This window comes from Artibeus jamaicensis, unplaced genomic scaffold, assembly GCF_021234435.1.
Source record: "Artibeus jamaicensis isolate MK-2021 breed Jamaican fruit bat unplaced genomic scaffold, CSHL_Jam_final contig_241, whole genome shotgun sequence".
Lineage (NCBI taxonomy): Eukaryota > Metazoa > Chordata > Mammalia > Chiroptera > Phyllostomidae > Artibeus > Artibeus jamaicensis.
The window spans coordinates 8,302,789-8,330,692 of NW_026521509.1; the positions used below are offsets into that span (position 1 = coordinate 8,302,789).

The 27,904-nt window shown below is 39.8% G+C and overlaps 1 protein-coding gene across 2 annotated transcripts in view; it reads right to left on the bottom strand.

The window, feature by feature from the left end:
• The window catches only part of ATP7A (ATPase copper transporting alpha), an 86,602-nt gene extending 59,398 nt beyond the window's left edge, over positions 1-27,204 (bottom strand). The window contains exons 1-4 of one of the 2 annotated variants that reach the window (XM_037132197.2): positions 27,098-27,204; positions 14,504-14,993; positions 13,050-13,778; positions 1,087-1,293 (exon numbers count right to left, since the gene is read on the bottom strand). In XM_037132197.2, the coding sequence (XP_036988092.2) occupies positions 1,087-1,293; positions 13,050-13,778; positions 14,504-14,993; positions 27,098-27,169 (1,498 nt within the window). In that variant the 5' untranslated portion in view covers positions 27,170-27,204. The remainder of the gene's footprint in view (positions 1-1,086; positions 1,294-13,049; positions 13,779-14,503; positions 14,994-27,097) is intronic. The other variant, XM_037132198.2, reaches the window with a different exon arrangement.
• Between the last annotated feature and the right edge of the window lie 700 nt (positions 27,205-27,904).

The following is a 27,904-nucleotide window of genomic DNA, read 5'->3' on the forward strand; positions in this document are numbered from 1 at the left end:
AAGCCTACATTACTACCATATATGTTTTGAGTTACTTCGCCAATAGTAGGGATAAGCTTATACTAATCTTACTTATTTGGGCCTTATAACTAACCACATATATCTTTACAACATCTGGGGCTAGGGCTACCTAAGTCCTAAGCCTATCACTTCAGTCTCACTAAACATAATCACACATCTCCATGGTTAACAAATCTACTATGTCATACTGTGTAGTAATATGAATGTAAATTTGTAACCTAAAACATTCCACGGAAAACTAAAAATGGAACTGCCTTTTGACCCAGCAATTCCACTGCTGGGATTATATCCTAAGAACCCTGAAACACCAATCCATAAGAACCTATGCACTCCAACGATCATAAATAATGTAGAATTTCTAAGATTTTATAACCTCGGATTAAAATTTGCACATAATATTAAGTAACTTTTGATCACTTTTACTGCAAGCAAAGATCAAATTGTCGGAAGAGAATATACAGGGTTGGCAAAAATAGGTTTACAGCTGTGTGTACTCGAAACAGTTTATTCTTGTATTACTCATTAATTACTGTTATTTATTTGTATTATTTGTTTTCTTATTATTGTTATTACTTTATACCCTTACTTATGATTTATCTTTTAGATAATGATGGCTGGTAATTTAACCTACTTTTGCCCACCCCTACAATTCTAAACAAACTTTGGTTTTGTCTCGTTCATGGGCCGGGTATAATAATACTAAAATTTATGGAATCCACTTATTAGTTTTAAACATAGCTTTATCAGGAAATTTGTATGCTTCTTAAAATACATTGCAGCCAAAATCATAAAGAATACTAATATTATGTATTTCCTTCTGCTGTTGCCCTACAAATGTCATTCATATTAAAATGTGCTCTTGAAGCAAACGAGATAGGAGCTATATCTAAGGGAACAAAACACTAACAACAAGCAGCTGTCAGAAAGCCAAGGTTGTTCTGAATGTCACTGATAGGGTTTATGAGGTCTTCTTGGCAAGAATCACAGACATGGTAACAAAACGCATAGGAAAGGACAGAGTCCTCAAACTAGAATATAAAACAACAGGCTTTATGAGTGTCTCACCTTCTTCTCGTCTTAAATTCCGTTCAATGTTTGCTACACAGGAAGCACAGGTCATACCAGTGACCTGTATGTAACACTTAGATGAAGTCTTTACATCCTCCTTGTCATGAATTGGTGTCATCATTTTAGTATGAAATTCATTAGTTGGGGTCAAATGTGGCATTTCCGATGAGGGCTGAGCTATTACTACCAATGGCTCGTTTGTATCTGGTGGACAGAGAAAGAGTATTTTTATTTGAGGTATTCTCCAGCTGCATCCTAGTCATTCATAACAATCTTCCCCTAGGCACTGTCAATCCATTCCTTTAAAACCAGTTGGTGTGGCCCAGTGGGCTGAGCATCATACTGTGAACCGAAAGGTCACTGGTTTAATTCCCGATCAGGGCACATGCCTGGGTTGCAGGCCAGGTCCCCAGGTAGGGGTGTGCAAGAGGCAACCAGGTTCGATGTTTCTCTCCCTCCCTTCCTGTCTCTCTAACAAGATTTTTTTTTAATGAGTTTCCTTGGGGAGTGGCAGAGAGTAAACAAAACTTTGATCGTATCAAGTTCTTTCAGGCATTATTTCCAGCCCCAATCCTAAGTAGAGAGCAGTTTGTTAACAGACAGCTTTTATATTCAGAACAAATCTTTAACATCACATTAACAATTTGCATCCTCATAGTAATGCACTTTGTGGTATAGTAAGTGGAACAAGAAGCAATTTACAAAATAGTTTTGCAGTCTCAGAAAATGTGCTATTCTGTTTTAGTTTATTCGGTACAGTATTATTAATCACCTGCCAAGAAAGAAAAAATGTTTCTGTCTAGCACATCCAAACACCTGCAAAAAAAAAAAAAAGCTAAAGATTTTCAACTCTCCTGCAGAGATAAGGAGGAAAAGAAGTGATGTGGAAATTTCCATTAACCTAACCTATTCTTTCTTTTCCTTGAGCAAGAAACTGGTTCAGATCTATAAGGACTGCCCACAGAGAAAGCTCTACATGACCCACTTGGTTTTCAGGATGCTGAAGGAGGGCATCTTTGTAGAAACTAACAAAAGCCTGACCATTTCCCTAAAGAATAATGATATAGACTCCTCAAATCCGTATAACAACAGCCCATAAATCACCCGGGGAATCTTGTTCAAATGCAGATTATGATTCAGTACATGGAGGGGAGGGCTTGAGATCCTGGTTTTCCGCCAGTCTGGGTACAGCAAAGGCCACTTTGAACAGCAAAGGACTAGATTCTCCCAATGCTGAAATTACTCAGTCTCTGATCTTGAGTGAAGCGCTCAAGATGATGACAGCATCATTCAGAACAGAGAGGGCAGAATTTACCAAAGAGTAGGGGAATGCTTAAGAACCCAAAAAGGAGGCTCATTTGTCCAAAGGAAAGAGCTTTAGCTTTGGAAAAAGGATTATTTTAATCTAGCCAGATCTTACTTAATTCTCTCATAATTACCATCAAGACTTCATTTTGAACCTAGAATATGAAAAAAAAAAGTTCTTCCGGCAAATTCCTTTACGTCTTGTTCCAGAGTAAGTTAGTTCTGTCAGACACAAGAGGTAATCTGCAATTTTCACACACTCGAAGTACAGTATCCAATTAAAATAGGTCACAGAGGTAGTTGGTCCCTTTTAAGTTATCTTAGTGAGGCCTCTCAACAAAGACCCATAAAATTGTGACCTTTACCCCAATTAGCATGGGAAGCAGAAGAGGAAAAACTTCCATCTTCCACTTTCTGCAGGCTGTAGCAACAGTACTTATGTTTAAATGTATTTAAAAGAAAGGTTAACTTTCCTGCACTTGAGACACCAATCAGAAAAGATTCCACAAATTTCAAGATAAGGATTTCCAAACTGACGCTTAATGCTGGTAGGTTCATTGTTGAAATTAACGTGAGAATACACAATCAAAAAATGGCTTAAAAACAATTATAAACATCAGGTCTGCAACTTACACTCAAATGATTCACAAAATGGTATATATGAGTGATTTTATATATGTGTGCATATATGTCTGTAATAGAGAAAGAGAATGGTAAAACAAATGTGGTGAAATATTGACAACTGGGGAATTTGAGCACGGTAGGTCAACAGAAATTCTTTGTACTATTCCTGTGGCCTTTCTCTAAGTTTGAAATTAAAAGAAAGTTTAAATAAAATATTTTTAAAAAATTAAAAGGCCCTGGCTGGTGTGGCTCAGTGGACTGAGTACCAGCCTATGAATCAAAAGAGTCACTGGTTCAATTCCCAGTCAGGGCACGTGACTGGGTTGTGCAGTAGGGGGCACAGTAGGGGGCACACAAAAGGCAACCACACACTGATGTTTCTCTCCCTCTCTTTCTCCCTCCCTTCCCCTCTCTCTAAAAATATTTTTAAAAAGAAAGAAAATTTATACAGAATACTAAAATATAAAAGAGCCCCCAGAATTAAAAGTCTGAACGAAGTATAAAAAATACATGATTGCAAAAGGAGGTAATTATGAAAGCAGAATAAAATTTAAATTGGAGATATTGGAAGTGAAACTGTATGAGTTACAAATAAAAAATGGCTGGAATTAGTTTCAGCAAATTGATGTTCTACACATTGATATGTCTCTTCCTCTTTCTTCCTTCTGCTCTCTTTAAAAATAAATATTTTTAAAAAGTAGAAGATAAAATAGTTACAAAAAATGAAAGGAATGTAAGTATTTTGTTTGCTTTAACTGGTTAGGAAAAACTTAACTTCAGATATTATATTTCTGTTTAAGAGACTTATGAGATTGATGGTCATTAAAAACACCCCCTCCAGCAGGATGGAGGGGAATGAAGGGGGGAAATAGAACTGTAATGGCATAATTAATAAAATATATATATATTTTTAAATAAAATATATTTTAAAAAATAAAATAAAACACCCCTCCATTTCTTTTTTCCCCAAATATATTTTATTGACTATTCCATTACAGCTGTCCCATTTTTTCCTCCCCTTTATTCTCTTCTGCCCTGCACCTCGCTTCCCACCAGCACCTCCCCTCCCCCAGTTCATGTCCATGGATTATACATACGGTTTTTTTTTGCTTCTCCATTTCCCATTCTATTCTTTTTTTTTTAAACATTCGTGTTTTTTTTTTAAAGATTTTATTTATCTTTAGAGGGGAAGGGAAGGAGAGAGGGAGAGAAATATCAATGTATGGTTGCCTCTCATGCGTCCCCTGCTGGGAACTGACCTGCAACCCAGGCATGTGCCCTGACTGGGAATCAAACCAGCAACCTTTTGGTTTACAGGCTGGCACTCAGTCCACTCAGCCACACCAGCCAGGGCTCCCATTCTATTCTTAACCTCCCCCTGTCTATTTTGTACTTACCATTTATGCTTCTTATTCCCAGTACCTTTCCCCCTACATTCCCCCTTCCTCCCCCCGCATCGATAACCCTTCATGTGATCTCCATTTCTGTGACTCTGTTCCTGTTCTAGTTGTTTGCTTAGTTTGTTTTTGTTTTAGGTGTGGTTGTTCATAACTGTGAGTTTGTTGTCATTTTACTGTTCATATTTTTTTTCTTTTTCTTAGATAAGTCCCTTTAACATTTCATATAATAAGGGCTTGGTGATGATGAACTCCTTGAACTTGACCTTATCTGAGAAGCACTTTATCTGCCCTTCCATTCTAAATGAAAACTTTGCTGGATAGAGCAATCTTGGTTGTAGGTCTTTGGTTTTCATGACTTGGAATACTTCTTTCCAGCCCCTTCTTGCCTGTAAGGTCTCTTTTGAGAAATCAGCTGACAGTCTGATGGGAACTCCTTTGTAGGTGACTTGTCCCCTTAGCTCTTGCTGCTTCTAGGATTCTCTTCTTCATTTTAATCTTGGCTAATATAATTCTAATGTGCCTTGGTGTGTTCCTTCTTGGGTCCAACTTCTTTGGGACTCTCTGAGCTTCCTGGACTTCCTGGAAGTCTATTTCCTTTACCAGATTGGGGAAATTCTCCTTTATTATTTGTTCAAATAAGTTTTCCACTGGTGGCTGTTCCTTTCCCCTTTCTGGTACCCCTATAATTCGGATGTTGGAGTGTTTAATGATGTCCTGGTGGTTCCTAAGCCTCTCCTCATTTTTTTGAATTTTTGTTTCTTCATATTTTCCTGTTTGGTCATTTTTTCTGCTCCCTTGATTTGAGACCCAGTTTCCTTTTCATCACGAATGGTTTCCTGTGCATTTCTCTTCATTTCAATTAGTTTAGCCTTCCTTTGTTCCTCCATTTTGCAACCATACTCAACCAATTCTGTGGGCATCCTGATTACCAGTGTTTTGAACTGTGCACCTGAGAGGTTGGCTATTTCTTCGTCGCTTAATTGTATTTTCTTGGGAGCTCTGATCTGTTCATTTGAGCCTTTTTCTTGTCTCAGCACATTTGTTACATAGGAAGGGGTGAAGCCTTAAGTATTTGCCAGGGCAGGGCGTTGTCATGCTGTCTTTGGGGGAGGGGTCCAAGAGGAAACAGTGCCGCTTACTCAGCTCTCAGTTGACTTTCAGTCACTTCCCCCACTACCCACATGCAAATTGGGCCCGTCTGGTGCTGATTCCCAGTGGGTGGGGTTTGTGTATGTTTTAGGACCCTGTGGGTCTCTCCAATGAACTGTCCTGTGAGGCTGGGAGTCTCTCCCAGTGTCAACCTCTACGGGATTTTTCAATCAGAGATTCTGAGGCTTTACTTCCCTGTGCTGGAACCCTGTGTTGAATGGTCTGTCTTCGTCCCCAGTTGTTACTTTTGGTTTATCTGCACACAAATGTGGGGCTGGCTGCTCGACTAGCCGCCACTTTGCTGTGTGTCCTCTCTACCCTGGCTGCCCATCTCTGCTCCTCCTACTGGTCTAAATAAACATTTATTGAACTCGTTGGTTGTTGGATTTCCGTACAGTTTGATTTTCTGGCAGTTGTGGTTATTTTTTGTTTTTAAATTTTTGTTCTTCTTCTTTTGGTTGTGCAAGGAGGCAAAATGTATCTGGCTACGCCCCCATCTTTGCCGGAAGTCTTCACTATCTTCTTTAACATGTATGGCTTATCCAGGACTAGTATGGTACGAAAGCAAAATGTGCTGATCCGTCTCTTTTTGGGTAGGGTCATAGTGCTATGCTGTGAGGCCTGGATCTGCACTGCCACTGCCATTCAGAAAATGGGCAGCAACAACTCTGGTGGCAGACTTACAGAGAGAGAACAAGCTGACAACATGTGGGGGTTAGGCTTGTAAATGGAGAGCAGGATGACAGCTTTGGGGGAAGGTTAGAGGATAGAGGGATCAGGCAAAAAGGATCGACTCATGTACATGGATAAGAGTGTGGTGATTACTGAGGGGAGGGGTGTATAAGGGGACTAAATGGTAATGGAGAAAATACAGTGAAAAAATAATTTTGGTGGCATCTTAAAACATGGATTGATCTGTGGCAGAAACACAGAGTATTAGTCATTTCGATGTCCACCTTTTACTCCAATAATATGGGTAGCTGTAATGACAATTCTGTTCTTCTTTTTAAAACATTTTTAGGAGACTTCCGCCAAGATGGAGGTATAGGTGGATGTGCCGTGCCTTCTCACACAACCAAGTTTAGGGACAACTAAATATTAGCATCAGAAAACACAACCAGAACACGGAAAATTGAACTTTTCGGAAGTCCGTTAACAACAAATTCTTCAGCCCGACCGGTAAGGGACGAAACCGGCATCTGGTGAGGGGTTGCACAGGAGGACTCGGTCAGAGGGACCCAGGCGCGGAATCCAGACGCAGGGTTGGACCTAGTGAGCGACCAAGCAACCCACCAGGTGAGCGACTGCAGAGGAGACAGTGGGGAGGCGGTGCTGCATGTTGACTGCGGTCGCCTATTTGCACGCGAGCGGACAGGCGAGGGAGTGGGCGGTTGGATCGGGGCCCGGCGTCCCTGCGGCAAGCGGCAGTAGAGGGCGCCGCCATTTCCCTGCTCTGACCCCACCTCCACATACAGCATCATAACCCAGCGACCTGGGAGTCCAAGGCGCCGCTTCTCTCACTTAAAGGGCCAGAACAGACCAAAAATGTCGCAAGAAGACCTCAAAGCCCCAGAGATAAATCTAAGCGACGAAGAAATAGCAAAACTCTCAGACGCACAGTTTAAAACACTGGTCATCAGGATCCTCACAGATCTGGTTGATTATAGCCACAAATTAGACAAACATATGAAGGCGAAACTAATGGAAATGAATGGAATTCCACAGAAAACCAATAGCGATGAAAAGGAAACTGGGACTCAAATCAATGGAGTGGACCAGAAGAAAGCAAAAAATGGTCAAACAGAAAAGAGTCAAGGAGCAAGAATTCAAAGAAATGAGGAGAGCCTTAGGAACCTCCAGGACATCTTTAAACGCTCCAATATCCGAATTATAGGGGTACCAGAAGGGGGAAAGGCACAGCCACCAGTGGAAAACTTATTTGAACAAATAATAAAAGAAAATTTCCCCCAATCTGGCAAAGGAAATAGACTTCCAAGAAATCCAAGAAGCTCAGAGAGTACCAAAAAAGTTGGACTCAAGAAGAAACACACCAAGGCACATCATAATTACATTAGCCAAAATTAAAATGAAGGAGAGAATCCTAGAAGCAGCAAGAGCTAAGGGGACAATCACCTACAAAGGAGTCCCCATCAGACTGTCAGCAGATTTCTCAAAAGAGAACTTACAGGCAAGAAGGGGCTGGAAAGAAATATTCCAAGTCATGAAATCTAAAGACCTACAACCAAGATTGCTCTATCCAGCAAAACTTTCATTTAGAATTGAAGGACAGATAAGGTGCTTCTCAGATAAGATCAAATTCAAGGAGTTCATCATCACCAAGCCCTTATTATATGAAATGTTAAAGGGACTTATCTAAGAAAAAGAAGTTAAAGAAACATGAACAGTGAAAGGACAACAAACTCACAGTTATTAACAACCACACCTAAAACAAAAGCAAACTAAAAGGACAGCTAGATCAGGAGCAGAACCATAGAAATGAAGATCTCAAGGAGGGTTAGCAATAGGGGAGTGGGAGGAGGAGATGGGGGGAGAAGGTACAGAAAATAAGTAGCATAGACAGTAGATAGAAAATAGATGGGGGGCAAGAATAGCATGGGAAATATAGAACCTAAAGGACTTGAGACACATGGACATAAACTAAAGGGGGGTAATGGTGGGGATGGGGGGGCAGGGGGGAGGGGAATGAAGGGGGGAATAGAACAACTGTAACAGCATAATCAATTTAAAAAAATTAAAAAATTAAAAAATTAAAAAATTAAAAATAAATAAAACATTTTTAAAGCATCTATTTCTTTTTTTAAAAAAATTATTAAATAAGAGAAAGGGGAAAGGAGGGAGAAAGAGAGGGAGAGAAACATCAATGTGTGGTTGCCTCTCACATGGCCCCCACTGGGGACCTGGCCTGCAACCCAGGCATGTGCCCTGACTGGGAATCGAACCAGCGACCCTTTGATTCGCAGCCCATGCTCAGTCCACTGAGCTACATAAGCCAGAGTCTATCTGTTCTCTTATAGTGACGTTCACTGTGCCAAGGTTTGTCTCACCTATTTACTCATCACGGCCATGACTATGATTATGAACCCTAACAGATTCAGGGCACAAAACAGCCTAGAGCCCTTGACAAGAGTAGGTGGACATGTAAGACATTACTAAAAGTTACTGACCATGTTGTGTTCATGGTTCTAAGGACTAGGTGGATGCCAGACATGGTGCCAGAGACGATCAAATCCTCTGGAATTCATCTACAGTTATTGGAAAGTTCTACTTTTGCTCTTCCCACATTTGTTATATAAAATCTCATAAATGCTAGCTATTTTAAATTCTATTATGATACATAATTAGTGCATTAAATGAACAATGCTAATATAGATTTAATTCAGGGACTTTATTCAAAGAGGTCAATGAAGCAAATTATTTAGACCAGTGCTTCTCAAACTTTAGTGTGATATGAATTTCCTAGAAGCTTATCGAAATACAAATGTGGACTCTGTTGCAAAATATAGGCCCAAGTGAAAAGGACAAAATCTGTTTTGGGATCCAGTCTGAAAATTGGTGAGGTCCTTGTTTATAGTATTACAGATACCAGATTTGATCATGAGAAATATTTGTGTTTCATACCATGTGTGATATAATTTGGGTTTCTATGTATGTAAACAGGCATAGCAATATCACAGTGTAATTTCCTTGACTGATACTGATGTAAACTAAACTTTATGTAGTGTCCATCATTGGCAACATAATGTAAGACTTATGCCGAACTGTTTTCACAGAAACTGTGAGGAATAATTCAACATTATGAATTACTGAAACATGAATCAATGTAATTTCAAGTACTGTCATTTTAAACATTTTAAAATTATAGCTGATGACACATACAACTAAATTTTGCTGAAACAAATTCTAGTCATTTTTTATGGCTAACTCATACAGTTTCACTTCCAATATCTCCAATTTAAATTTTCTTCTGCTTTTATAATTACTTCCTCTTGAAATCATGTTATTTCTTATACTCTGTTCAGAGTTTCAGTACTGGAGCCTCTTTAACATTTTAACGTTCTATATAAATTTTGGTTTTTTAAAAATTTTATTTATGCCCTGGCTGGCATAGTTCAGTGGACTGAGTGTGGGCCTGTGAACCAGAGGATCATGGTTCGATTCCCGCTCAGGGCACATGTATGGGTTGCAGGCCAGTTCCCAGCATGGGACGCATGAGAGGCAACCATACATTGATATTTCTCTCCCTTTCTTCTTCCCTTCCCCTCTAAAAATAAATAAAAATAAAATCTTTATAAAACATATGTATTTATTTATCTTTAGAAAGGGAGGGAGAAGGAGAGGGAGAGAAACATCAATGTGTGGTTGCCTCTTACGGACACCCCCACTGGGGACTTGGTCCATAACCCAGGCATGTGCCCTGACTGGGAATCAAACCTGCAATCCTTTGGTTTGCAGCCTGGCAGTTAATCCACGAAGCCATACCAGCCAGGGCATATGCTATATAAACTTTTGTATAGGGAATTATGTATCTCTTTTTAGAGCATAAGAACCTCAGTCTGAGGTTTTCTTTATCCAAGTGAGAATTCTAGATATGAAAGTAAAGTGGTATAGCTACTTTTGAAAGTTGACAGTTCCTAAAAATGTGCAACATATTTACCATATAACCCAGAAATTCAAATCCTAGGTGTATACCCAGAAGGAATAAAAACATATATTTGTGCAAAACATTATTTACATATTATTTATAGGAGCATTATTTATAAGCCAAGGAGTGGAAACAACCTACATTTCCATTATTTAATGAATGGAGAAACAAAATGAAGTATATAATACATACTAGGGAATACTATAACAGCAATTAAAATGAATGAAGTTCATGTTATGAACATCACTGAACATCTGCGTGCCCTGAAAACATTATGCTAAGCAAAACTAGTTACACACAAAAGGACAAATATTCTATGACTACACTTCCATGGTACCTAGAGTTGGCAAATTCATAACAACAAAAATAGAACAGCAGATAACAAGGGCTCCACTAGGGGAAATGAGGAGTGACTGCCAATGAGTCTGGGGTTTCTTCTGCAGGTGATAAAATGTTCTAGAATTAGATGGTGGTAATGGCTGCAATACTATGTGAACATACTAACAACCCGTGGGTTGTATACTCTAAAATGGTGAATTTAGCCCTGGCTGGTGTAGCTCAGTGGATTCAGCGCAGGCCTGAGAACCAGAGTATCGTGGTTCGATTCCCAGTCAGGGCACATGCCTGGGTTGCAGGCCAGTTCCCAGCAGGGGATGCACGAGAGGCAACCGTACATTGATATTTCTCTCCCTCTCTCCTTCCATTCCCCTCTAAAGATAAATAAATAAAATCTTTTTTTTAATTTTATTTAGTTATTTTTCAAGTACAGTTTTTTGTCTATTTCTCCCATCCCAGCCCCCCCCCGCCCCGTCTCCCCACCTCCCTCCCACCCTCCCCCCAGTTCTCATCCCTGTGTCCTTCCTATTTGTTCCTCCAAATCCCTCCCCCTTTCCCACTTAAATTCCTTTCCCTCTCCCCTCTGGTCGCTGCCCACTTGTTCTCTATTTCAGTGTCTTTGTTTTTATTTTGTTTGCTTGTTTGTTTTGTTGTTTAGCTTCCTGTTAGGATGGCTATAATAAACAAAGCAACAAACAACAAATGTTGGAGAGGTTGTGGGGAAAAGGGGTCCTTAGTTCACTGTTGGTGGGACTGCAGACTGGTACAACCACTATGGAAAACAGGATGGAATTTTCTCAGAAAAATAAAAATCGACCTGCCTTTTGACCCAGCAATTCCACTGCTAGGATTATATCCCAAGAATCCTAAATAAATAAAATCTTGAGAAAATATTTTAAAATGGTGAATTTCATCGTATGTGAACTCTATCTGGACTTTAAAAGGTGAGAATCCTACAATTTCTCCCTTTGTCATGAATATGAGAAGAACGTTGAGTATGCCTGTGGGTCCTCTTCTGCTGACATTTATCTACCGTAATAATGTAAGCATGGGTTTAATATAATTTTTATGCTTCTCAGGTTTAGTGAGCTTGGAAACAGTAACGCTGTCATTTGAGACCCTTCATTCTGAGCAAAAGATCAAAGGTTAAGGATGACATGGTCTGAGAATCAGTTATTGTTATTTACAATAAGAAGTTTCATTAAGGAGGACAGCTAGATCAGGAACAGAACCATAGAAATGAAGATCACATGGAGGGTTAGCAACAGGGGAGTGGGAGGAGGAGGAGAAGGGGGGAGAAGGTACAGAGAATAAGTAGCATAGACAGTAGATAGAAAATAGTGGGGAGGGCAAGAATAGTATGGGAAATATAGAATCTAAAGAACTTGAGATACGTGGTCATAAACTAAAGGGGGAGAATGGTGGGGGAGGGGTGTGCCGGGTGGAGGGGAATGAAGGGGGGAAATAGGACAACTGTAATGGCATAATCAATAAAATATATTTTTTTAAAAAAGAGGTTTCATTAGGGCATTTCCAGTTTAATGCAAGGCTATGTTCAATTCTAGTTCCAAACAACTTCACATAGGTTAAGTTCCACTGCATGTATGTTTTTGGTTTCAGTCCAAGGTAAGAGCTATCAGGAAACAGGAAGACTTTGAATGCCTAAATTTAAAGCTACAGTTTAAATTTCATGATTTTTTCACACCTTGTTTCTCTTTAAAAACAACATTTGCCTCTCCTATTATACAGGGTCTGGCAGAAGTAAGGCCTGAATGTGGCTTGTAGGGTAATAATATGGGTGTAATAATTTATAGTTTTAATTTGAACATTTCACCTAAAATGTCAGATGGAATGCTTGAGTGTGACATTATCATGTTACAGAATTACATGCTTATGATTTTGTAATAAAAAGGGGGCATTATTTGTGCCAGACCCTGTATATACATAACTATGTACATCTTGGCATAAAAAAAAAACTTAAAATACATGCGAAAGCACACAAAAATCATCATTATCCTACCAGTTACAAATAACCACTGTCAAAATTTTAGCTCATTTCCTGCCAGAAATTTTATTCACATACATAAATAACATATACATGGCATAAATCTTTATACATGTGCTTATAAATTTATAATTAAACTGAATATACAGCTTTTTGGCTTATTTTTCTTCACTTAATAAAATATCTGACACTCTCCTGTGGCATTAAGTACCTTTAATACCACAATTTTTATGGCTTCATAACATTTCATCACACGGATATATCATGATTTATTTAAGGTTTGTACTTTTAAAATAATTATGCAAACATCCTTATGCATCTCTGTATATATATATCACTGAATACTTACATTGGACCTATTTTCAAAAAGTGGAAATAAAATGCCTATTACTCCTTTCTCATTGATAAAAGACAAAGAAATCGGCAAACCAGTGAGAAAAGAACATTAGACAAACCAAAGAAAAAAGTGATTAATTACCTGGCAAGGTAGCATCAAATCCCATGTCTTCTATTGCTTTCCTCAAAGTTTCTGGAGAGGTTACTAGAGGGTCGTATTCTACAGTTCCATTGCTGTTTGCGAGGGATACTAGTATGGATTTCACCCCTGCCTTTTTTGATATGAAACCCTCAATAGACTGCACACAAGAGTTACAAGTCATGCCATCGATGTTTATCACGGTTTCTTGAGTCAGGGGCTGGCTAACTACGTTTAAGGGAAGCTTCTGCAGACAGGAGCTGGAAGGAGAGTTTGAGGTACTGTCAGCTCCACTTGTAATATTAACTCTATATTGTCCTGGTGGTACGGCCTCTATTGCTTTTCTCAGGGCTTCTGGAGTGACTAAGTTTGCATTGTACTTGACGACGGCAGATCTATTCTCTAAAGAAACTGCTATGCTGCTTACATATTGGAGTGTAGATAAAGCACTTTCAATGTTTGACACGCATGATTTACAATGCATGCCATCTATGGTGAAAACAGCTGTGGAATAATCATCGGCACATGCTAGACTCCTTGGCTGTGATCCTTCTGAGGATTTGACTGGGGTGTTTTTCAGACGTTCTATATCAATAGCTCCCAACTTGGGGTACTTGGGCTGTTTTTTGATGAATGCTGGAAAGCCCGCAGCTTCAATCTGCTTCTTGATTTCCTCTCCTGTGATAAGATGAGGTTGATAAACAACAGTAGCTTCTTGGTTGTCCAGGGAGACTAATTAATAAATAGAAAAATAATTATTTAATTCAGTTATTCCTGGCCTGCTTTAGAAAACATTCTTTAGACCAAATCACTATCACACAAAATCATTCCTCTCTCACTGTTATTATCCTTTCTTAAAATAATTCTGTTCTTTTCAGAAAATGTTACTGACAGAGACTGGAAAAAAGTTAAAGATATGACCACTATATCTATGGTCTCCAAGTTTCTACATGCCTGAATAGACATACATCAGACATAAAGAAGACCACAGGCATGTTGTAATAAGAACCCTGAACTCACCCTGGCTGGTGTGGCTCAGTGAAATGAGTTCCAGCTGTGAACCAAAGGGTCACCGGTTCAATTCCCCATCAGGGCACATGCCTGGGTTGCAGCCTCAGTAGGGGGCACGTGAGAGAACCACTGATGTTTCTCTCCCCATCTTTCTCCCTCCCTTCCCATCTCACTAAAGATAAATAAATAAGTTTGTTTTAAAAAACACCCTGAATTCCATGAAATGCCACCCCAACTGCCTTTTCCGCTAGTTCACGTCTCATGTAACTTTTAATCATTCTCTTTACTGACATTAGTCCTGGCAATACACTGTAATTCAGTCTTTAATGAAGCAATAAGCATTCCAGTCCCACGAATTCAAATCCCATGCTTAAGAAGAAAAGGTTGAAAGGCCAAAACAGCAAACTAAGCCTTATAAAACACACAAGTACCACCAGGTGCATTACCTTTAATTTGCTGAACACCCTGCAGTTTCCCTATTTTCCCTTCAATGGTGCTTGTGCACGAATGGCAGGTCATCCCCTCCACTTTCATCTTCAGCTTGACTTCACCTGCTGGAGCCACCCTGTAATCTTCACAGGTCCCTGACTTTTTCTCCACAGTTCCAGTATCGAAACTGAGATCGGGAACCAGCTCCATTATCTGATCGGCATTCACTAAAGAAGGGATTATTGTCACCACTGCACTTCTTTGCTGAGGGGAAATATTAATGTCTGTGACACCCTTGGCCCTGAGCAATGTGCTTTGGATATGGTCCCACGGTGCATTCAGAGAACCAGGAACTCTCAGACACACGGTGTCGGTTGAAACAGGGACAGGGTGGGGATTGTGGAGAATAGCATCGAAGCCCATGTCGTCGATAGCTTCCTGCATGGTCTCTGCAGTCTGTAGTTTAGGGTCATAAATAATAGTTGCATTTTTTTCTTCCAGCGAGACCTTTGGAAGGGAAGGTCAGAAGTCATTTTAATTACACTACATGACAGAGAGCCTAAAAGCAATCATCACACCACAACTAAGAATGAAACAAATAGTTCAGTTTAATGGAGTCCGTCTATTACTTCTTATCACTATTATTACCTTTAGAGAGACACACCAACTGTCTTGTGTGCCGACAGGAATGGTAAAGCTGTATGTAGGTGTAAGTGACTCAGGTACTTACTGATCGGGCATTTGAAACACTGTAGACAAATACACCGAGAACTACTACCATGACTGCATGCAACTGTTTGGCAGACATCTTATACAAAGTTGTGAATGCAGATGTACACGTATACATACACACACACACACACACACACACACAAACTGGGTTGGAAGTCACAAGATTTGACTTGGAGTTTCATTTCTCCACTTATTAGCCAACCATACTCCTTAGTTCTATCATCTGCAAAGTGGGAAATATTCCCTATTATCGTCCGGGGTTGTTATAAGGATCAGAGGAGTAAACAGATAGGAAAGCAGTTGTTTGCAGCAGCAAGTTCTAGAACAGTAAGCAATGAACAAGTAATATTTATCAAGCACTTAGTATATGTGGTAGGGACTGGGCTTCTCAGAATACAAAGCTGAGCATGACATAATCACAGGGAACAATACTAAAAGAGAGACTACAGAAAATGGACAGCCACTTTTTCCTGAGAGTACGGGTGAGAAAAGGCTTCTCAGTGGAGATAATACCTGAATGTTGTAAGACAAACACAAATCAGCAAGGATATATGAGACAGGGTATTCCAAAGGAGTGAGTGCACAACAGTAGAGAAAGATGATGGGCTGGAGAATTAAGAAACTGCTTTATTATGGGGCCTCTTGTATGCCAGTAATGGCTTGTTATTTATCCTATAGGTAACAGCCATGGAAAGGTTAGGCAAGGGGATGACATGATCATATTTGCATGTTACAGAAGAATCATTTGGGAGGCACTGTGGAAGATGATATTGGGGTGACACAGGAGAAGGGGAGACTAGCCAGGAAACTGTTGTAATGCAATGATGGTGCAACAGAAGCTCTGAGTGAAGGCTTAACACTGGGGGTGAAAAGGGGCAGCGCCAAGAGACATTTTAGGAGGGGCAACACCGAGCAAGCGGACTACAGAGGGTACAGAAAACAACAGGGCACAGGTGGCAAACACAAGGCCTGAGGGCTGAATCCAGCCCTCCACCTTGTTCTATGGGGCCCGGCACCTTGTATCTACCCGGTCGTGCCGAGCTCTCCCTAAACTGTTCAGTAATTACATTTAATCCAGTCCTAAAATTACATCTGGCCCTTTGAAGGCAACTGTGAGGCTGATGTGGCCGCTGGTGAAAATGAGCTTGACACCCCAGCAATAGGCTATAAATGTTCTAAAGGAGGTTCAAGATGATGATGATGATTGATTGATTGATTGATTCCTGGTGAAAAGCTTTGTTCCATAAAATAAAAACAACTGCAAAATATAATTAAAAGTGATTCAGAGCAGGAAATCTCACTTTAAATCATCTAGGATAGTTATATCGTCCAATCTTTCTCTTATTTTAATATGCATCATATGTTTATTTCTCGTGCAGCTTGGTAATCAATGGCTATTTGGTAAAATCTTTTAAAAAATATTTTATTTATTATTTATTTTTAGACAGAGGGGAAGGGAAGGAGAAAGAGAGGGAGAGAAACATCCATGTGTGGTTGCCTCTCATGTGCCCCCTACTGGGGACCTGGCCCACAACCCAGGCATGTGCCCTGACTGGGAATCGAACCAGCAACCCTTTGGTTCAGAGGCCCATGCTCAATCTACTGAGCTACATCAGCCAGGGCTGGTAAAATCTTAAAAGGTGCCCATACCATGAAATATCATGAAGACTGGTAACTCTAGTTGGTCAAGTTGCTCTTAGTTTAGTCTCCTTCTGTCATCACATATTTTGACTCCCTTTACCCTCTTCATCTGCCTCCTACCCCTTGACCTAATTTCCCCCCCCAAAATGTCAATTTACCAACAAACCCACTGAGAAATTGTTCTCGAAACTGATTTTAAGAGCAACATTTACTTTGTCACTAGACAGTTTGCTGTGCTTTCTACTGCTTTAAGCCTCTTTTTTTAAAAAGATTTTATTTCTTAGAGGGGAAGGGAGGGAGAAAGAGAGGGAGAAGAACATCAATGTGTGGTTGCACGCCCCCTACCTGGGACCCAGCCCACAACCCAGGCATGTGCCCTGACTGGGAATTGAACTGGTGACCCCTTGGTTCACAGGCTGACACTCAATCCAGTGAGACACACCAGCCAGGGCGACTTTAGCCTCTCTTCTACTGATAAAAAGGCATAAGAAAAAAAGACAACTATGGATATAAAGTAATATACCAAAGATTTTATTACCCAATGGTTTTTTCATGCTGCAGCCTGGAAAACATTGATCTAGTAACTTCTTTTTTTAAATTTTATTTGTTTTTAGAGAGAGGGGAAGGAAGAGAGAAAGAGTGGGAAAGGAACATCAATGTGTGGTTGCCCCTCATGTGCCCCCTACTGGGGACCTGGCCTGCAACCCAGGCATGTGCCCTGACTGGGAATCAAACCAGCAACCCTTTGCTTCACAGGCCCATGCTCAACCCACTGAACTACACCAGCCAGGGCTTTATCTAGTAACTTCTGTGTGTGTGTGTGTGTGTGTTTTAATAATTGTTAAAATTTTTTTATTTATCTTTAGAGAGAGGAGAAGAGAAAAAGAAAGAGTGGGAGAGAAACATCAATGTGTGGTTGCCTCTCATGTGTCCCCTATTGGGGACCTGGCCTGCAACCCAGGCATGTGCCCTGACTGGGAATCAAACCAGCGACCCTTTGTTTCACAGGCGTATACTCAATCCACTGAGCTACACCAGCCAGGGCTATGTATGTGTTTTAAAATAGGCCAGCCACACATAGCACACAGAAAAATGTTCCCCTGGGTCCCCTCTAGAGTAATGGCACTTAACTTTTCCTCTGAATGTTAGATATCAAAGAGACTTTTTAAGCCTAAGGTCTCAAAGGGAAGAAAAATAAGCAGCTCCTTTTTTTCCATTGAAAGGAAATTCATACAGTGATTCTCACAATACTGTTGTGGAGGCCAAATCCCCAGGCAGGAAACTAAAATAGCATTTATTTTTTCAACAAATATTTACCGTGTGCTTATTATATGCCCGACACTGTGCTAGCTGCTAGGGACACCATGGTGAACAAAAGCAAGCACCAGCTCCAGGCTGGTTCTGGATCTGCCCAGCTCTTCTATCCCATGACCCCCACCAACAAAAACCACCTCTGCCTATTCCCCATATTGTTCCAAAGTTTCCACAGCTTGTCTTTGACTCAGAATCTTTCATTAGCAACCAAAGCTGTTATTTTCAGAGGAACTATTTTACCACTATATCAACAGTACCTCTGAAAATAAACAGTCTAGGACAGGGGTGTCAAACTCATTTTCACTGGGGGCCACCTCAGCCTCGCCACTGCCTTCAAAGGGCCGAATGTAACGTTAGGGCTGTATAAATGTAACTACTCCTGAACAGTGAAGCGAGAGCTCGGCACTGCCGCTGGATAATAACAAGGTGCAGGGCCGGATAAAACATGGTGAAGGGCCAGATTCAACCCCTCGGACCTTGTGTTTGCCACCTGTGGTCTAAAAATTATGAATGTGGCTCATAGGAAGGACTCAAGGGAAGACTATTTGTTGTATTTCAATGAAGGCGGGATAGTAGAAAAGAAATGCACTCTGTGGCCTCCATAGCATTAACACTGGGGCAGAGGTGCTAAATGTCCACATGGATTGTGAGGATCCATTATTTTAATGAGCATGGTGTTCTTTATCTACTGAAATGTCTAAAGCATGAAATTCAGGCATAGCATACTTTATCTGCCTGTGATTTCTGTATAATTTGCATAAACAGACAAAGGCTGCACAAGCTGTTCTCAAGCAAGATGAAAGCTAAACCTTGGAAAAATCTCCCTAATTGAAAGAGTTATAGTTTCTTGATAGACTGAACCAGATAATCCTTTTTAGCTGTAACTTGCCATAAAAGCTAAAAACTATGTTACTGCCACTTCTCGGGTTGTCCATTAGCACAGTTTTCTCTTTTGCATTCCTTATCATCTGATAATAAAAGGTGATCCAGTGTCATTTATGAAGCCTAGCAAACTGAACACATTGCCCAGAAAAACCAGCAGGAAAATGAAAGCTATGATTTAGATGCAGGTTTATGTAACTCCAAGTCCATGTTCTTTTTCCATCTATAAATGAAAAGGCTGGATGATCTTTCATTTCCTTGAGTAGCTAAAATTCTATGCCTGTAATATGAGCAACGTGTGGTTTATGAATATAAACTGTTTTCTAGAGTATGAACCAAATTTTAGTTCTGTTTGTCTTCCCCCCTACATTTCCTATCTTTTCCCCTACTGCTTTAAGTTTAAAATGATTTAGAGAATATGTTTCTTTGGGTTTTTATGAGGATTGACAATCAGTATATAATGTAGAATTTCCCCATTTTTAAAAGTGAAATGATTCATCAATTTTCTTGAATTTCTAATGTTTGATTCACCACTTACAATATCTTTTGAAATTTTTTTATTGATTTGAGACACAAACAGAAACACTGATTTGTTGTTCTGCTTAGTTTGCTTAGTTATGTATTTGTTAGTTGATTCTTGTATGTGCCCTGACCAGGGATCGAACCCACAACATTGGTGTATTGGGACGACACTCTAACCAACTGAGCTATGGGGCCAGGGCTACAGTATATTTTGGACTCAAGTAAAAACTATTTTAATACGTAATATGAATCCCATTTATATTATACATATCTCAATACAAATTCCATTGTTTGTTAAAATGTGTATATTCAAGTAATACTCCACTTTGATGTTTCAGAACAGAATGCTAAAAATTATATCATAAAGTAAATCATCAAGTTCTCCTTACACAAACTTTTTGACCAACTTCAATAAAGGTTACCAGTTAAAATGTAAATCAATTTATTAACTAGCAGAAGACATTCTTACAATATAAAAATTCAAATCACAACTACTTTAAAAATGAAAAAGATACTGAGATTTTGTTAGACTTTTTAAGTTGTAGCATTAATTTCATCAATTAACTTATCTATAAACTGAGTGCTTTGTCACAATTTCACTGCTAAGATATTTTGGTTTTACTTCCAAAATTATACAACTAATGTATAATTATTGATTATAAAAATTAAATAAGGAGCCCTGGCTGGTGTAGCTCAGTGGATTGAGCATGGGCCTGTGAACCAGAGGATCGCGGTTCAATTCCCAGTCAGGGCACATGCCTGGGTTGCAGGCAGGTTCCCTGCAGGACAGTTCCCTGCAGGGGATGCACTAGAGGCAACCATACATTGATGTTTCTCTCCCTCTCTCCTTCCCCTCTAAAGATAAATAAATAAAATCTTTAAAAAAAAAAAAAGAAGGATGAATACAGTACAATAAAAAATTAAAAAAAAAATTAAATAAGGGACTTCCGCCAAGATGGAGGCATAGGTGGATGTGCCGTGCCTTCTCCCACAACCAAGATTAGAGAAAACTAAATATTAGCAACAGAAAACACAGCCAGAACACGGAAAATTGAACTTTTCGGAAGTCCGTTAACATCAAATGCTTCAGCCTGACCAGTAAGGGGCGAAACCAGCAGCTGGCGGAGCGGGGTCGCACAGGAGGACTCGGCCAGACACACTCAGGCCCGCGGAATCCAGGCGCAGGGTCGGACCTAGTGAGCGACTGAGCGAGCAACCAGGCGAGCGACTGCGGGGGAGACAGCCAGGCCCGGGGCTGCGTGTTGACTGAGGTCGCGCATTTGTGCGCGGGTGGACAGGCCAGGGAGTGGGCGGTTGGACCGGGCAGGCAGGTCCCCACGGCAAGCGGCAGTGGAGGGCGCCGCCATTTCCCTGCTCTGACCCCACCTCCACATACAGCGTCATAACCCAGCGACTCTGAGCGGCCGGCCCAGGTGAACCACCTAAGGCACTGCTCCTCCACACCCAGCTGTGAGAAGCGGCAGAGGGCGCCGCCATTTCCCCGCTCTGGCCACGCCCCCACATACAGCGTCACAACCCAGCGACCTGGGAATCCAAGGTGCCGCTTCTCACATTTAAAGGGCCCGAACAGACCAAGAATGGCGCAGGAGGATCTCAGAGCCCCAGAGCCAATAGATCTAAGCGATGAAGAAATAGCAAAACTCACAGACACACAGTTTAAAACATTGGTGATCAGGATCCTCACAGAACTGGTTGATTATACCGACAAATTAGACAAATATATGAAGGCAAAAGTAATTGAGATGAATGGAATTGCACAGGACACCAATAGCAATGAAAAGGAAACTGGGACTCAAATCAATGGAGTGGACCAGAAGAAAGCAAATAATGGCCAAACAGAAAAGAGTCAAGAAGTAAGAATTCAAAGAAATGAGGAGAGTCTTAGGAACCTCCAGGACATCTTGAAACGCTCCAACATCCAAATTATAGGGGTACCAGAAGGGGGAAAGGCACAGCCACCAGTGGAAAACTTATTTGAACAAATAATAAAGGAGAATTTCCCCAATCTGGCAAAGGAAATAGACTGCCAGGAAATCCAGGAAGCTCAGAGAGTCCCAAAGAACTTGGATCCAAGAAGGAACACACAAAGGCACATCATCATTACATTAGCCAAAATTAAAATGAAGGAGAGAATCCTAGAAGCAGCAAGAGCTAAGGGGACAGTCACCTACAAAGGAGTACCCATCAGACTGTCAGCGGATTTCTCAAAAGAGACCTTACAGGCAAGAAGGGGCTGGAAAGAGGTATTCCAAGTCATGAAATCTAAAGACCTACAACCAAAATTGCTCTATCCAGCAAAACTTTCATTTGGAATGGAAGGACAGATAAAGTGCTTCTCAGATAAGATCAAATTCAAGGAGTTCATCATCACCAAGCCCTTATTATAGGAAATGTTAAAGGGACTTATCTAAGAAAAAGAAGCTAAAGAAACATGAACAGTGAAAGGACAGCAAACTCACAGTTATTAACAACCACACCTAAAACGAAAGCAAACTAAAAGGACAGCTAGATCAGGAGTGGAAACATAGAAATGAAGATCTCAAGAAGGGTTAGCAACACAGGGGAGTGGGAGGAGGAGAAGGGGGGAGAAGGTACAGAAAATAAGTAGCATAGACAGTAGACAGAAAATAGATGGGGGGGCAAGAATAGCATGGGAAATATAGAATCTAAAGGACTTGAGACACATGGTCATAAACTAAAGGGGGGGTAATGGTGGGGATGAGGGGTAGAGTGGAGGGGAATAAAGGGGGAATAGAACAACTGTAACAGCATAATCAATAAAAAAATTTTTTAATTAAATAAAAGTAATAAAAAGGAAATAGTGACAGTTCCTCTTCACACCATTCTTCCACTATTAGATTTTTACTTTGGATTGGACCTTTCTTTGATACTTGGGGTGAAATTCAACTAAACCAGAAACCTAAGCCTCCCTGAATAACTGATTTTACATCTTCTTGGATGGATGATTATTACCTAGAAATTTATGTTAAGCAACATGCCTATATTACTTGAATAGTGTTTGAAAAAGGAATGTTCAATACACTGTCATTTGACATAGCAAAAATTAAGAAACAAAAACAGCTCCACATAGAAATCAAAAAGACTGATCACTATAGGCCAATATGGAACAATATCTAACATATCTTTGCTAAGTAAAAAAAACAAGGTGCAGAACAATATCTATATTGAGATTCCATTTATATAAACGGGGATATATATATATATATATATATATATATATATACACACACATATAAATACACATATACGCACAAACCATTTTATAGTCATTGTCTATTTCTGGAAGGATATATATACATTGCAAACTGATAACTGTTTTCCTTTGAGAGAGAGATTTTACTCTGTACATGTGTAACCTTTTCAAGAATAAAAAAAAAGTCAAATTTAAGGGCAGCAAGCAAGATGTCCATGGAATGAACTGAGTTACTGCCAGCATCTGGGTGGTCATTTTGTAAAAGCATAATCTATATTAGCAGAATGGATGGCAGCCTTTATCTACATGAAGGGAAAAAGCACTCAGAGTTAGCAGTTTAAATTTCAAGGACAAAGTAATTTGCTAATAAAGCATTAACCTTTGGAGTCATTAAGTATTTATATCTAATTAAATTTGTTTTTACATTTCTACTTTCAAAAAAGCCAACCAATCACAGAGAAAGACCTTCAAATTATCTGCCTATTTCATTTTCCCCCTGAACAGACCGCTGGGGTGATCAAATTAAACTTCAGGTTAATCCCTTTAAAGTCTGCAGTCTTGACATTGGCAGAAACAAACAAGAGTATTACACTCACAAACTTTACGATTTAAGACAAAATTCCCAAAATGCATTTAAGTGATGAAGCTGCAATGAGAAATAATCAACCATTCTACTTATTCTAAAATTAGAGACTCCTTGACTATTCACTCTCCTCAAATTTTGTTAAAGCTCTGACCTGTTCCATTTAAACTTCTTTGTCCATAAAGCAACCTCCCTCAACTTAATGTCACAATTGTATCACTTCATATCAGTTTTATCCCAAATACTACCAGGACTTTTTGATTTACTCAAAACAGTATCCTCCCCAAACCTGGTTTCTAAATTCACTGCACATTAGTCTTAGGAGGAAATGTAACCTGAGAAACTAGGATCTAGAAATGTTAAACCTTGACATTCTCTAAAAAGTGACCAGTATTTATGTATTAACATGTCGAGGTCAATTCTGACTATAAATTATGTTTGGACAAAGAAAATTTTCTATATGATTCCTAGAAAGAGTTGCATCTATTTTTTGTAGCCCCTGAAACTTAAACATCTGGGGGGACTTTCTTTAAGAAAAATAATCCAGCCCTGGCTGGTGTGGCTCAGCAGGTTAGGCAGCAGCCTGTGAAGTAAAAGGTCACCGGTTTGATTCCTGGTCAGGGCACATGCCCATGTTGTGGGCCAGGTCCCTGGTTTGGGGGCGTGTGAGGGGCAACCGATCAATGTTTCTCTCCCTCTCTCTCCCCCTCCTTTCTTCTCTGTCTAAAAAATAAATAAAATCTTTAAAAAAAAGAATCTGAGACTGAAAAAAATTCTGTTCAAAAGTAAATATTCTGAATAAGTAATAAAGTTACAATTTACAAATTTTTAAAACCTAATACCATAAAATCCATTAAAATAACAGGTGTAATTTGAATGCCTGATACACAGCTACCTCTATATTTTATTTTCCTGTATTTTTTACTGTATACTCTGCTGTTTCATTCAACAATGCTTTTACAAAAATATTTTTCAACATAGAGAAAAGAAAGATAACTATCTCACAGGTCAATATATATATATTTTTTAATGAGAGTTTAGAAAAGTTCTTTTCAACAGCATGACTAGGCATTGACAAATTTTTAGACCTGCTGTCAAATTTAGAAAAAAAATACCCAGTTGCTTTCATGTAGGAGCTATACGATTTCAGGGCATTTCTGAAAAGCTTACTTGTGTAGAGATGAGTTTGAAATATTCTTTGACCTGATAATAGTCACTTACCATTTTTACACTGGGCTCTACAGCTTCCTGCCGTGGCCCTGAGTGAGTCAGTGGGCAGTAGTATTGCTGGAAGCCATTCCTACACCACAATTTTGAGCAAAAATGTCACTGTACACACAAATGACTAAGAACCACATACAGCTAAATATCCTACTAACCCCAAACTAAATATGTCCCCGACTCAACCTCCTCTTAGGCAGATCCTCCAGGTGCCCAAGGCACATTCAGCATCGCCCAACGCAAAGGGGAAGTCTAATGCAGAGGGGGATGAGTCTAAGTGGCATTAGACAATAGACTTAGAGGACTGTGGATGAAATGTTTTCTATTTTTCTAAGATCTTATTGATGTATTTTTAGAGAGAGGGGAAGGGAGAGAGAAATAGGGGAAGAGAAATATCAATGTGAGGTTGCCTCCTGCACAACCCCACCAATGACCTGGCTGGCAACCCCGGCACATGCCCTGACTGGGAATTGAACCGGTGACCCTTTGGTTCACAGGCCAGCACTCAATCCACTGAACCACTCCAGCCAAGGCAAAATATTTTACTTTTGCAAAAACACGTAACCATGTGAACCCACTGCTAACACTCCATTCAGGGTGTCAGAAGGTGTCACTATAAGTGAAGGGCTGTGAAACTTAAGCTTCCTTAACTTTACAATAAATCTGTTTCTCGGCCTAGAAGACTTAACACTCGGTAAAATATTTTTTATTAAATATATTGGGGAACATTGGTTAGTAACATCATATAAATGTCAGGTTACAATGTATAATTCAACATCTGCACACTCCATTGTGTTCTGACGACCTGAAGTCTAGTCTCCTTTCATCACCTTATATTTGACTTCCTTTGCCCTCTTCATCCACCCCTCACCCAGTAAAATATTTTTAAATGAAGAAAAAAAGATATATTAAAATTATATTCTATATGGGCTTTTGACTAAAGGAGGAAAGGCGAGCTGGAGAAGGCAGAGCAAGTGTGCTTCCTTTTGTTTTAGGCGATCAAACTGTTTTTGTTTTAGGCGATCAAACTGAGCACCCCTGGAAAGCATGGCCTTAAGCATCTGTCACTGGGATCCCTGTGAATCACTGCTGATAACACAAAGTGCTTTCACATTACATCGTTGCTACTTTCCCTCTCCACTTAATCTAATTCAAATGCATTTTTCTGACCTTAAACAGGCTTTCTTAACAGAGGTGAGTTCTGGGAAGATGCAGTAGAAACACAGCCCTACAGACGAGTGTGATATAATAGGCTTTTTAAAAAACCTATACAGGAAAGTACCTGCAAATGTCAAAGCAGGATTTAGCCCTTCATTTATATATGGATATGTTAGCAAAACGGATATTAACATAAAATAGTTTGCCAGACAAAGAGTAAGTACCAAAGTCACTTGGAGAAAAATTATGTGAACTAGTTTTTTGATGGTAAGTAGCTTTACTGCAATTAGCACAGACAATTAGTAAGATTTAGCTTCTATTCCTGCGCCCAGCACCAACCCCTTAGATCAACAGGAGGACATTTAATTGGTTTCATTTGGGGGTCAAATCAAATGCAGGTGTCAGTTACTATGCACTGAAATTAAACAACTCGTTTTTAAATCTTTGGGTGGGAAGTCTGTAGGGTCACTTTGGCCATCCTCTTTTCAAATCAGCAAACTGCGAAATATCTGCCTGATTTTTGGGAAGTTTACAAAAATGTTTAATATATTTTGAAGGTAAAGTAGTTTGACAAAACCTTCAATGTTGTAAATACTGTCACTTCTCAGCTTTTCCAACTTGGAAACCTCCCCAAAGCAAATTAAACAAAGCTGCATCCTTGGGGGGGGGGGGGCGCGGGCAGGAAAAGTGGGAGAGGCAATAAATAGCCTCTAAGACTAAAGTTATGTGAAAGTAGATGGTGAATACAAAAGAAAATCCTACTTGTGGAACATGGGAAAGTGGAATATTCATATCTAAGTATTCCTATGGGCAGAAAGCTTCACAGAAGGCTTAGCGTAATATGTAAATAAAGCTGTTTTAGCCACAACTATCAATCAACCACAGTCTTAGCTGACCAGAGTGTGTGGTACAGAAAACAGATGTGAGCACTGCTTTTCCGCCATAGAAATAGTAAGAATGGATCCAAAGCTTGCTTTGCTCTCTCTTGCCAAGATGAATATGAAAATCAAGACATGGGGAAAAAATCACCTACAGTTTCAGAAGCATAAAAGAATTACCCATATATTGCCACCACACTTCACATGACTCTTGAATTGAAGAAATTTTGTATCAAACCGCATAAAGAATCATTATATGCCAATTAGCCCCTTTTTTGGTCATGAAAACGAGGCAAATTGAAGGCAATTTGTTCAAGATTTTACAAGTGGTTTGAATCACAGACAAGAATATTGTAGAGACAGGAAGGGTAAATGCTGTACTTCACTGAGAAGTCAAACCCATTTTGAAATCTCCGACTTCACTAATTCCCGAAGTGTAACTTACTTTAATGTGATGCACACCGTTCAGTTTTCCAATCTGCTGCTCAATGGTCCAAACGCACGAACTACATGTCATCCCCTCCACAGAGATGCTCACAGAACTCACACTCATATTTGGATCCACTTAGATTTCTTCTTTACATTCCTATGAGAAACAATGAACTGATTAATTTCAGCCATGGAAATAATACTTCCTCAACTTTCCCCCACCGCCTCAACTGAAAATATACTACTGATAAAATATAATCAGTAGTATTCTTTTCTCTCACGTCCCGTCATTCCCATTTCAGGGCCTTTGCTTTAGGTATTCCCTTGGTTTGGGGCTTTCTTCTTCTGGATTATCTGCTTTGCTAACCTTGTCTCTTTCAAATCTAACTTTAATGAGTCTTACACTGACTACCTTGTTTTAAATTGTAACCCACCACATACTTCCACACACACACTCTGATTCCCCATACCTCTGCTCTATTTTCTTTTTTTATAGACCTTATCACATTCTAATGTATTCCATCATTTAATTATTATGTTTATTGCTTATCATCTGTCTTCCTGTGATGGTTTTAAAAATATGTTCATCCGTTCTTTGTTACTCCTTCCTTCCAGAGGTGAAATTTAACTCCTTTCCCCTTGAGTGTGGCCTAGATTCAGTGACTCGCTTCCAACAAACAGAATATGGTAGAAGCAAGGAGGTGTGACTTCCCAGGCTAGGTCATAAAAAGCACTGCAAGGCAGGAGGGAGGAGTCACTGTAGCTTCCTCCTTGTCCTCTCTCTTGAATCACCAGATCTGGGGGAAGCCACCTGCCATGTCAC